We start from the raw sequence: 13,040 nt of genomic DNA on the forward strand, positions 1-13,040 counted from the left end.
ACGGAAGCATCATATACAGATATGGATTAAACTCCAATGTTATCCACCTTGGTTTGTGTAGAAAAATCCGACCAGACGAGGGATAAGTTCCTGAAACTCCATGGCATCCTTTTGATCAAATGTAAGCTTACTATTGATTTCAGCTGCTTGATGTCCACAACCATCTGCTCAAGTTTGCAAGTTCCGGGATAGCAATTTTCGACAAGAGGGATGTCAATATAATATCTGTGACCTGCTTTGCGTGTGCTCCGTTCAAGGTTTCGGATACTCTACTCCGTGAGTGAATAATGTAGCCATTTTTCCAACTATGGTTTACTCCACGTGTCACAGTTGATGCTGGAACTGTAAGTTGTAATCTGAGCGGTATACAATCAGCCCAGAAAGTTGCCTACTTGCTATAAGATCAAACTCAGTCCCATCAGATCTCTAACGAAAGATTAAGGAAAACGATTGTATGCGAAGCCTAAGCGCTTTTACAATAACAAAACAAAGAACTTGCATAACTGAACAGCGAACAATTATACAAGACGTAATTAGACTGCTGACAACTTCCCAGAACTAGCCCAATGTCAACGTTCCGAGTGTGCCGATAGTGAAACCTTTCCAGTTTAAAAGAAACAGGCATGCACATTTGGGGAGAGCCGTTTCACTGACGTTCTAATAAGGGAATGTGGTACATTGTCAACAACCATGAATGAGATAACCGAACTTGTAGGAGTTTATGAAAACAGACAGGACATGGTGTTCGCAATGTCAACCAAACAAGGGATAGTCAGTCGACGTAACGAAATTAATGAACCAAAATTAGATAAGTCGTAAGGTGACACTTAGAATACGCCGGAAGACTGGTTAGATGCAAACCAGGACCGGTGAACATACAATCTAATAATGATCCTTTGAAAACAGTTCACGGAAGGTTAGACAAGCGGTAGCCATGAGTAGAGCAGGTAGATTGACGTTTGTCTTACCACAATTGGAGTGTTGCGCCAACTTCTGGAACCGTAAAACTATCATTGTAACCACCTCAGACGCATGTCTGGTAGCTGTTTTACTAGTAGGTGGGGGAATTGCTGCCAGATCTTGTGAGCGCAATCAACCTTTATTTATTCAGTTTGTCTGCAACAGAAGAAAAGTTAGAACTACAGACAATGTGTTGCGAGTTCGGAAATATCTTAAAGCACACGTTTGCGGTGGTTATCCATGGGTCTGGCGACGTTTGGCTTGGCTGTAAAGAAGTGAACTCATAAGCATGCAGTGGATTTGCCTTGTAGGTTTTCATGAACTGCTGTTCTGTGTCAGCCAAGTACAACTATTCTGGATCCTCCTTCTGAAGACTTGAGTCATAGTTTCTACCACCAATAGTTAACACTGGTATTGCTAAAGATGATTATGACTAGGTCTTGGCACTGCATGCTCAGCTGTTATTCCCGGATGCTCTGTCTGAGTGACATCACCTACAGAGGCGACGCACCACTCGCAGTCTGTAGTTAAGCCAGGTATATAATAATTCACCTGAATGCCACCTGCATTTAATTCCAGATTGCTTGAACTTTGTCTGATATATGCCTAACCTCCATTATCACTTCATCCAACATGAGCTCCATTCTGGACGTCATTTCTTTCAGATCCCACCAACTGCTTGACGCATCTGGTAGACCTGGTAAAAACTGCCGTTGACGTCTCTTATGCATACTTTGCAAGTCCAGATTGCTTCCTTGCATTCATTGGCTCTGTGTGCCCTACACAATAAAAAATTTCACTCTTTTATGAGGGAGGGAGCCCAACTGGCTGTTAAAGTTGAGTGATTCTACCACGACATCGATTACTTTATTCTAATACTCAGATTGTTTACGTTAATCCAACCTCAGGTGCCGACCCTAATCCAGTCGCGCGGACCATAATGGACAGAATGATGACTCGACAATCGGCGGCGGCCATTAAACTGTCGGACATCCACGGCATCTAATTCATAAGCAATCTTATAACTATGGGACAGTCACATGTAACACAGTCACCATGTAGGTTGCGTTTTAATTAAGTTTTCAGTTGCTGGCATAAATTCGACCGATGTCAGATCTAGGCGCCTATGGCTGTGCGCAGTCAGAAAGACCCAGTGAAAACAAATTGTTCTCGCGGTGCTGATAAACACTTCCGGAATATCGAAAACGAGGGCTACGAAGGAGTCAGGAGTCACGAGGGCTAGGATACTGTCAGGTTGTCCGAGCCTAGACAGGGGGAGTCGAGAGGCAGAGGTCGAGTTCGAACCACGGACCTTCCGGTCAGTAAATTCGCGCTCTAGCCACTTGGTCCGTCTCGCCCAGAAGGAGGGCCACTGTTGTGATTCACTTGAGTCTCCCATTAAAACCACAATAGTGTGCGAAAAGCATGTTTTATCCCAACAACAAGACACAATTTTGCAGCCCCATGCTTCTACCGAATAGTTCTTTTCGTACGAATTAGGATATAGTAAGACTGAAAGTTTCATGGGAAACCGGAAAACACCCATTCCAAAAGGAACCTTTTCCAGGGTTGTTTTTGGAAGTACTACGCAACCACGGTTCATAATAGTGTTTTAGATGCGTATCCATAATTCAGTTAAATATTTTTCAAACAGCCCCCTTCTTATTACTCTTACACAGAAGCAACAACACAGAGCTCTTTTTTGTGAAGAACGAAGTAAAGTCTTGGCTCGTCCACGTTTTTATTTAGCAAGTCAGACCACCTTTTTCCCATCAAGGCAGTCTCTCTCAGCAGGACAAAGCATTTTGAAGCACAGGTTTCTCACAAGTTCCAGATCACTCGCCTAGCCTAATGGTTGCCAGCAGCTATTTAGTTGCTGAGTCCACAAACGTCCAGTGAAAGAGCGTAACTTCACGTTATACTTGATCACCTAGGTGTACTGAAATCGTGATCGTTAAAATAACACAGAACGAGTTTGGCATGTACACACTTGTCTCGACGTCATTCGTTCGGCTGACTGTTGTACACAGCTTCATTTCAAGTGCAAAAGTATGCTGGGAAATGCTGTAGTCTGTATGTATGTGCTTTCCTCTCTCTCCCCGATTAGACCAGACGACCGCTGTCTACGTCACTAAACCGAATCACCGTATTGGAAAGCTTTAGTCTGTTTGCGGCAAACGGCATGGTTAAAGAAGTTTGTACAAACCGGTCGCCTTACGCTCACTGAACCCACTGAGTAGGTAAATCACTGCACTGGGAAAACAACTATTTCGACTGTAAATTCATGAACACAGAAAGATAGTTGTAGTGGAGCGGTAATTGTAACTTCTCTGTACGTCTTTCCCTCCTATAAAGTTCGACCTCCCCAATCCAGCCCCTAATTGAGTTGTATTATTACACTGTTGTGGGTTATTTCGGTGAAATAGGAAACACGGTACGCTTTATGCTTGTACCAATAATAGTACTAATAATTGCGGCTTCAAGGTATCTCACCCACTAAAGTTAACTGACCGATGTGAAGTATCGGGCAACTCATCGGTGAATAACTGCCAGTAACACTGCAAACACTACTACAAATACTACTGATTTGTCATAAGGTAACATTCAAGTGACGTTGATCTTTTAGAAAAAAACGGATAATTACTGGGCAATGAGCCTCAACCTCAAACGGATACTATGGATACTATGGTCGGACTGCGGGAAGCTGAGTCGTATAAGTGCCAGCTGGTTCAGTGGCTTTGCATTTATATGAGCCTTCAAATCGACCGATATACTCACAACTAAAACATTCTGCCCAATTCTCAACATCCAAATGTTTATCTGACTAAGGCAAAAGGGAGTAAACAAGGGATCCCGCCTACTTCCAACTTATCAAGTGTTCAGAATTTTGAATGGTCGCGCGTCAGTAGCCTGGAACCGTTAACCAAGAAGAGATTGGACCATTTCGCTTCCGACAACCTGATAAGTTTTATCAAGGACAAAAGTGCTTGTGTAACCGAACCTTTGGAGACTCAGCTGACTTTAAGACATGTGTAGGATGGTCTTTGAAGTTTTCCAACGTGAAGCCCATCCGGTTCTGTGATGCCGCCGACTATTGCGGACGGATAACACATTAACTCGAACTGATAATTACCCGTAACTATATCTGCTAAAATTCCTCAATCTGTGCCAATTTTCTAAACCCAGTTGAATATCTAATGCAATTTGTAAACGAATTTTTTTCCACTGACCGAAAATAATCTGGAGAAATCAAAAATAGCTCTATCTGGATCACGGAAACTAATCAGAAAATTCTCAGAACTTCGGAAGAAGGTTCTGTCAAACTAATCTGTTAATACGTACCGTGGTGTTTCAGGGCTTAGATAAGGCATTACTCGAAGCCAATTACCTTCAAAGGCGAATTCCAGCCTACTTTCTGTACCACAGTTAACGGAGATTTTTACTGGCCGGCTGTTAGATCGATGAAAATCAGTCGAGGTTTTTTTTTTACCTGGTGTCACCTTTGAATATCGTTGACCGCTTAAAACAGAAAGGCCAACATTGTCGTTTTTAAGATCTTGACATATCCGGGTAAATATTTCGAATAACTTGTGTATTTAAACGTGATTAAAGTTTAAAGTGAATCAAAGTACTGGAATTTACTTCATGCGCCATCGAAGCAATTCCTGACAGTAAGTGATGCACTGTTTGAGCCTGAACAAAACGCTTCTGACAGCATCAGATGAAGGCGCATGAAAGAATCGACACGGCCTAGGCAGTGCCTAAATAGTGAAAACAAGTCACCCTCGGTAGACCGACTCGTATTTGGTGGACGGCTGTAAATGCAGTCTTACGGCAGATCGCGTGGTCCGTGTCGACTATGGAAGTGCGGTCACAGAGCTCATAATCGGCTTCGCTGCTCGGCTTCTTGGCCCAGAAGACATATACATTTGTCCAACTGCCTTATTATTCATTAGCAGAAGATGAGCGAACAATTCACATCACTTTTGGTGTGGACTAGCGATTCGTATTTAAGACGAACCAGCATTAATATGACTGTGGTAGAGCAGGATCTGTGTCTGTATGTATGCCCCTTGTGAGCAGTAACTTGGCGCTCTCTAAATGAGACAGTGATGTATGAAGGTTTTGTCTTCACCATTACTAGCTGGTAACCCAAAGGCCTGGTCCTCGTTTCTGTCTGAATTGATCGCTTGTGGCTTCTCAACCGACCCAAAGACACGTCAACGAGCAACCGTGGCTGGTGTAGTTTTTCATCAAACTTAAATTACAATCTAGAAATTTCCCCATGTTATCATTTGGAGAAAAGCACATCGGTGTTGTCACTATTGACCTGAAATATAGTCGAGCAGTGATACCTTTCGAGGTATCATTAATTTCCCGTTAAATTTCTGGTCAGTTGCTGTTTTTACTACTGCGTTTATGTTAAGTAGAATCGGGATACAGTTTTTTTCACATACTGGCTTGACTATTCGAGATCATTCGGATCAACATTATTGAGTGAGTGAGCATCACGTGACTCTATTACATCGGAATCTTTCGTATTTTCAAAATGATACATCAGTAGTTTTTTGGTGTGAGCATTTTTTGTCCAGGTTAGAATTCATCGCTCAAGATTACATGGTGAGGTTAATTTAGTCCGAACGATAAACTCACTGTTGATCGCCTCCTCGTTTTAGTCACCAAGATAGTAGTCCAAAGCAGCCAGTGATTTTACAGACAAATTGTTTCAATACGGATTGACCCAGAACCTGTATCGATTATCCAGTAGATCCATTACTCCACCAGTTGATCACATCTTCATACGGTTTACCGAATACTTGCGTCAGAACAGGAGGAGGACCGTCCGAAATACCAAGTTTAATTAGCTTAATAACAAAGTTCAAACTCAGGCTTCGGCGTTCACAAACATGGGCTTGTCGGATAGGTGTGGAGTGTAGTGTGGACTGGTACTGTGAGAAAACTTGGCGGTCTATAAGCAGCTCAAGGGAGATCTAAACTTCACAAGCTGGGTGAAGCTTGCTTTTGAGAGTTCGCCAGCAAAAGAACCAGCCAACTCGTGAAACCACCTGATGTGGATCCTGTGGTTCAAGGATGAGCCCCGGTATATCCTAGCGGCTTGTGGCCAAATGGTTGGATTTCCAAACTGCAGGTGGGGAGGCGCGGTTTCGAGATTGCCTGAAGTTTTGTTAGATGTGCACTGCTGATGATTCCCAATAAGAATAACTGTGAAGAGTTTCTCGGATTTCTGGCATAGACTGGCTTCACTCACGGAATAAATTCCCAACTGAAACATCGATCACCTACAGGATGACCCTAGAGCACAGGGTGTTATTCACTATACACGCTGTTTATGCTCTCATTACTCTGAGGAAATTTATCGAGTGCTTGTTTAAATAGACAGCTGTTGTTTTGGTTTGCATGTACCTTGTTTAACTAACGGCTTTTTACCGGTGAGCTCTTTGGCAGTACCGACTTCAATCGATTGGCATTGCATGTAACTTGTTTAACTAACGGCTTTTTACCGGTATTACATGGTGAGCTCTTTTGGCAGTACCGACTTCAATCGATTGGCATAAGCCTACGGTAAGGTTTGCCAACAACGTAAAAATCATCAAAGACGCAAAGATAATAGTGTGTGCCAAAACCAGAAGCATTTGACTAAGGAAACTGAGTAACTGAATCTTTATGCATTAATTTTCGGAGGCCCCAGTCGGGTTGTAACACGTTCCAGTTTGCCCAAGGCTCCGGAACGGGCGTCTTTCCGCTTTACATTAGCGTGTGATGTAGAACCAGTCTTGGTGTTGAACGGAACAATCGAACAAATTCTATCAGTTGTGAGTACCAATGGGTTCATCAAAGTTCAGGCCAGAAACACAATCTATGACTTTTCACTCTCCACTCATTTAAGGTCGTCTATATGAAACCTCTTCTTCGGAGAATTCAAAGTTGCCAGATTTTAGAATATTGTAACTGAACAAAACAAAACGAGGATTTCGATTGCGTCAATAAATCATCTACTGAATTAGCTTCTCCTGGGGCCCAGAAGCTTGACTATTGGTCCGCGCATGAGATGAACGGACGTACTGTGTGAAGAAACAGAGCATAGTCTTGCACTGTCATTTGTAACCATACTTTACGCTCTTTTGACTTTCATGATTGGTTTATGTTACCTCACAGTTGGTACCCGGAGAACTTCAAGTGCACCGGATTGTCTGTTGCCGATCTATCATTCAGGTCCGTCCTGTTGCATCTGGATTCAAACTATACCGTTAGAAGATGGTCAGAACCAATGAGGGTCAGGTAAATAGGCACGAAGTGGAGGACATCATAAACGAGAGATTCAATTGAGTCTCTCGTGAAAACCAAATTGATTTGCAAATGAGTGTATTTCTCGAGGCACGAAGTGCGTTTACACATCGAATTGTGGAGAAAGGTGGACAATGAAGCACACAGCGACCTACATTTTTGATGAATAGCATGTAGAAGATATCAAAATTAAACAATTAAACATCAAGCCACAACCAAATTTAATGGAAAAGTGCCATAGGATGAATATATTTCATCGACGAGATGACAGAAAAGAGGTTCATACTCAAGCACGCTGAGTGAAGATTTACTTTCCTTGCGAAAAAAATCCGTTCCAGAATCTTTATTAAATCTTCGTCTAGTTGGGAGTCCAGTCAAACCAAAGAGGCAGGTCGGTGTAGAGAAAGTCCATCTGGGAGAACAAACCTGTGAAACGGAGTGAGGCAAGATAAATCACGGTTGAAGGTATCCTTTATATCAGCATTACCCACTATCACCACCATTGTGCGTCCCCCAGGTGAGAAACGATAGAGAGAATCCGAGCAACGGAGGAGCAGTAATGAACAATAGAGACATATTCATTTTTCGCTGGTACACATCATCAACTGGCTTGGTTGTTCTTTTTGTTCAAGTGCAGTTCTGGGACATCACGCACAGATCATCCGGTTAGTCGTACCCGCAGTATCATGCCAAGCCCCTGGCACCATTGCTTCTCACTGTTCCCAAGTGTGTTCAGCTGAATTAGGATGATCCAAGCCCGTTCACTGTCAACGGAAGTGCCAATTTGATAGTGTGTATTCGAATGTAGAGTGCATCCAACCATCAGGATATCATGCATCACTTTAATGGGTGAACTTGCCTGCTGTGCTTATCCACCGGGGGGTATTCATCGGAAGGCCTCTATGATTGCACTATATCCTAGTACAGTCAACAACAGACGGTTGGGCTGTAGAAATAAACATCTTATGTCTAATTCAAATTTCGAGGTGATCCAAACATTGCTACATTACATCCGCAACAATATGCCCATTTTACTCAACGTAATCCCTCAGAATTCTGGAATAGTCTCCTCATTTCCAAAAACTGGGATCTCGGAATTTGATCGGTGGTCTTCAGCGTGGTATTTTATGTTGACATCCATCCCGAATTTCATTTATTAACTTTCTGTATCCATTATTTCACCCCTTAATGAATAGAAAGATGAGAGGGAAGATAGTTAGCCTCAGCTAAGGTGTGGTATCTGTTGGAGATATTTCAAAATAACTGTGCCAAATGGGGAACACTGTTGGATGCACTTAAACGAAGAGACCTCTCTTCAAATATTTTTCGTTTAAAGATTACTGAGGTGACGAGACCCAAGTAAATACACTTTGTTTTGCCCGTCGTTAAACGCTGTTGGATGCACTTAAACGAAGAGGTCTCTCTTCAAATGTTTTTCCTTTAAAGATTACTGAGGTGACGGGACCTAAGTAAATACACTTTGTTTTGCCCGTCTTTGTTTCACCATCCTCGTTAAGTGTGCTGAAAGGTGAGTTAAGGTGGCGGCCAGCCTAATGGTTTGAAAGTCAATGTATCATACATACCTGAAGGAAAAGTGCCAATAGATTAGAATAAATACTGAGGGTGACACCCAGACGTTGCCAAATGCAGACTGCGGGCCTGAAATCATCAATCAGTGGCGCCACCAAGGACTTCTTTCATATGATCAAAGGTAGGGTGTGAGTAGTACGTCCTACATCACCTAGCTGCCCGTCGATCTATTACTTGACCCTGGATACGAACATAGTTGATCTCGTCTTCCAGTTACGCGACTTTAGATGATGTTTCACCTTCCAGTTCTACTGATATATGTATCACCGCAACCACGGTGGGACCATAAAGATTATCAACTGAATGCTCTTCGGGGAGTAGTAAGTGATAGCACATTTAAGACTCCCTCATTAGGTGTCCATCATACAGGCTCAGGTGTAAAAGTCGGTGGCAAGAACGGATACTCAGCGCTATGGACCACTATGCATGAGTGTGGTGTGCATGTACCAAATTGGTGAGCAAGTACGTCATTGACCGTGAACTTATTAGGCTCAGTCCAACAACACTCCTGGACTGTTAAGGAAACCAAATCCTTCGATATGTAATGATCAACCGTTAGAAAACCAAAAAGTCAACATCACAATCGATGGCAGGTGCGGTTGAGATGATGGGTTGAGATCAGCACCATACTTCTTCTTCTTCTCACTTCACATAGTCACTTCGAGCCCATCCGAGACTATTCTTGCGTCCATTGTAGTTTCTCAATGCTCACTAACAGAGATTACATCAGACTTGATTAAGGACGTCGACGAAGACAGACATCTTCGAAGACAGTGTGTCCAAGGCTACGGCGACGTTTCGCGAGTTCTCTTGCGTCCTGATTATCACGAGCACATCTAGCACTATGAGTGATCCAGTAAGACTGTAAAATATGTAGCAAACTTTTCGGTTGCCCACAGTTTTCACGACAGAATATTGTATAACCACCATGACAATGCTGGGCGATTGTAACTCGTCTTAATTAGTTTGCACCGGAGCTAGATACCGTGGATAAATATCCAGTAAATCACATGTTATGGAAGCACAAGTCATCGGTTCGAGAGAGGAGCAGCCACCAACATTCATAACCCCCGATCGTCAATGGTGTTGGGTAGACTACCAACCACATCAACAGCCATTCGTTCCTTGGTGTTCGCGCGTGCACATTAGACTCGGATCAAACGGCTGAGGCCCTAAACAACCTTTTCGGATGTAGGATCATTAGCTGTATTGCACAGAATTCCAAACTATGTAAACAGCATGCTTTCTGTATGCTCTTTCTACTGTATCGGGACGGTTGAACTCAGGGTTAAGTTGTCGGGTCTCTCATGTTTATCGCCAGCCCAAATATAGCTGACTGGTGCATCCTTCGGTGGGAGTAGCCAGCCACGCATAGATTGCCTGATGTAGTTGTTCAACCTTTCGTGAGTGGTTCGGTGGACTTGGCTGAGCCTCGGTACCACGTAGTTCCTTGTGATCTCCATTCGTTGGTGTGGCTTCAACGGGGTACTCGTCAGCTCACTGAGCTGTTATGGCAGCTGTTTTCAGTGGGTGTGCACTACTTTCCATCTGAAAGTAAAGGAGATGAGACGACAGTGTCTATCGGACCAAGAGAATTGCTAAGTTACTTGGCGAAGCAAAAGGCTCGACTGAGACAGCGGTGTTCTGATCTTTTTTGTCCCCACAAATCACCACTGATCTCGTCTTCCGGGCCGTACTAGCTCTTCCCCGATTGACCGCAACAGCTTAAAGCTTCCATTTAAGGCGATTCTGCACACACGACACAGTTTTCAGCGAAGGCAAAACCATCCACCAAGGCGTGATAGAACTGGTGTCCTAGCTGCGGCACTGACAACCCAAGAACCTCATCCAGTACCACGTTGATCAATATTTGAGAGGATGGATCCCCCTACCTTACACTCTGAGACAATGAACCTCCGAAAGTAAGGAAAGTGCTACAGTATTCTCACAGGACTGATTGATGCACCATCAATAGGTGTGATAGTACTCCAGACGCCTCACCAGATCTCACAAGTGTGTCATGCGAAACCGAATTGAACGCCTTCGGTGCATCAACAAACGCCGAACTGCTGTTAGAAGCAGTTGTCGAAGAATAAAAAAATATAGCGTGTAACAGCAACATAGAAATGCAAACTGGAATGAAAGTAGTTGCAATTTACCGCTCCAGTTTTCAGCGAGCACTTGATGAAAGCATTGAACAAGGATGAGTAACACGGAAATCTATCTTGGTTAGTTCGGTCAAGTCTGATTTACACAAGTGCTGAAGCAAATGTGCGGCCGGTAGCAGCTTCATCCATAAATCGTCATTTGCTTGAAAGTGGGTATTTTGTCTATTCGGAAGCTGCGTTCCACTTTGTGTACAAGACCACGATTGACAAGATGCTATCGACCTATTGTTATAGGAAGGTAGAATCCAGAACTGTGTAAAAAGAAGCCGAGCATGTTGTTAGGATTTCCTTGGGCAATAATTTTCTCCCCAGCTCCCGATAGTTGAGAACCTTGTTCTGTTTTATTTATTTGTTGATATTGTTCTGTAGTACACACCAAATGAGATACAGCGAACTAGACCCAGTGTTTCGCGCAACAGCTAAGTTCCCTCGGAAAGAAGTAATTTGAGCATCGTAGATGTCTTGCTCCTACTTAACCGATCGACTAAGCGGGGAGATTCATCAAGAGATTGCCAGCACACAGTGCGTTGTCTGGGATATTCACGGTTTTGAAACCACCCTGCATTACGAATATACACTGTTCCAGCTGAGTCTCTCGAAAAAAACCAAATTAGTTTGCAAGTGAGTGTGTATTCGCTAACTTCGTGTAATTTGGTTCCAAGTAGAACATAAGGTTGACGAAAAACCGGGGACTGCGCCTACCTGATGAGCCCCATAAAGGGTGAAACCGGTCGTGGGCTGTCGACGGATTTTCAGCAACCTTATGAGTAGTACATTACAAATATGCACTGTTCCCTCTTCAACGAAAGACAACGCATCCATTGAAGTGATTAGTTCGTCTAGTAGGAGTTGCTCCTAGATGAGCGTGGTTAATGCGGTCAGCATTTATTCATTCGTAAAAGCAACTAGCTAACCGCGTGCCAGAAACTCTAGCCCAAACCATCACCAGCGTCTTGCGGTTCGGTCACTTTTAGATTTGCGTGTCACCCAATGCAAACAGTTGGTGTTCTTCTGATGCGACAAAACATCAACTTGGTGGCATCTTCCGAAGTCTCCACTTTGTTCACGATCCTTTGTGAGAAGCGGGTTACGAGAGTGTATGCCAGCTCCGCTTACTTGCTTCATTTGTTTTGCTCAACAATAGTTAAAACTGTGCATCCTTCGTAGCGTTCTGGTTGACGAGAATAGAAGATGGCGTTAGCCTGCCAGTCGTCATATACTTTGGACGCTGTAAGAAGTATGAACCAATGAATCCGGCAGCATATTCGGCGACAAGGCTGGTTCCAATTCCAAGCGGGTCCTTGCTGCAAAATTTACCGAAAGGCATCCGAACCTTTTTGTGTACACCAGGCACCAATCAACAGTAAGCAGTTTTTTTACCTTAGTGGTATTTCGGTTGCTTACGTCATAACGTCCTAGGGGTATGAGACTGTCCTAGAAACTTAACCGAATCACAGAAGTAGTGTTTGGAGCCCGACCAACAGATATCGTTCGGCGACAAAGCACCTTATCCCCGAGACATGACAGCCGATTAAATGATGCCGCTACGTGTTGCTTTATGTATGTCGGTGAAGAGGGGTTGCGCGGTAGGTGACATCCTATTAGCAGGCGAATATAGTTCCTATGGCAGGTAAGCTATTGGAAGGTGCCATGAACTGCTGTTGTTAAAGTTTGTGGTAATACGCCAATGGACTGTGCAACGTTCCATCACAGCAGGTACCTGGGGGGACTTCCCAGCACCCATCTTGAAGTCCATCCTGTACTATCAGGAAAATCGTGGTGATCCTGATATGGTTCACCTAGACAAAACCATGTGATGCGATACACTTTCTGTTCTCATCCCTAGTTGAGCTGGCAGCGACTCATTGTTCAACATGATTTCGCCGCTTACCTTCATGAGAAAAGTGATCAGCGCTATGCCATGCATCGGACGAATGTCAATTACAATTAAACGCCTCATGTTGGGAAACGATACCATGTAAGAACGATGGCTTGATGGCCACCCCATCTTCCATG

The 13,040-nt window shown here is 43.6% G+C and overlaps 2 protein-coding genes across 2 annotated transcripts; one reads left to right on the forward strand and one right to left on the reverse strand.

The window, feature by feature from the left end:
* Positions 1–2,928: 2,928 nt before the first annotated feature.
* On the forward strand, positions 2,929–3,185 carry T265_14037 (hypothetical protein; the record flags this gene model as incomplete). Its single annotated transcript, XM_009171745.1, has 2 exons — positions 2,929–3,037; positions 3,073–3,185. Coding segments are annotated over 2 exons (138 nt in total), but the record flags the coding sequence as incomplete, so codon positions are not given.
* Positions 3,186–3,606: 421 nt separating this feature from the next.
* T265_14038 (hypothetical protein) lies at positions 3,607–9,192 on the reverse strand (the record flags this gene model as incomplete). The annotated part of the gene is made up of 3 exons (XM_009171746.1): positions 3,607–3,780; positions 4,744–4,897; positions 9,074–9,192. Coding segments are annotated over 3 exons (447 nt in total), but the record flags the coding sequence as incomplete, so codon positions are not given.
* Positions 9,193–13,040: the final 3,848 nt, after the last annotated feature.

Source organism: Opisthorchis viverrini (assembly GCF_000715545.1).
Source record: "Opisthorchis viverrini unplaced genomic scaffold opera_v5_137, whole genome shotgun sequence".
Taxonomy (NCBI): Eukaryota; Metazoa; Platyhelminthes; class Trematoda; order Opisthorchiida; family Opisthorchiidae; genus Opisthorchis; species Opisthorchis viverrini.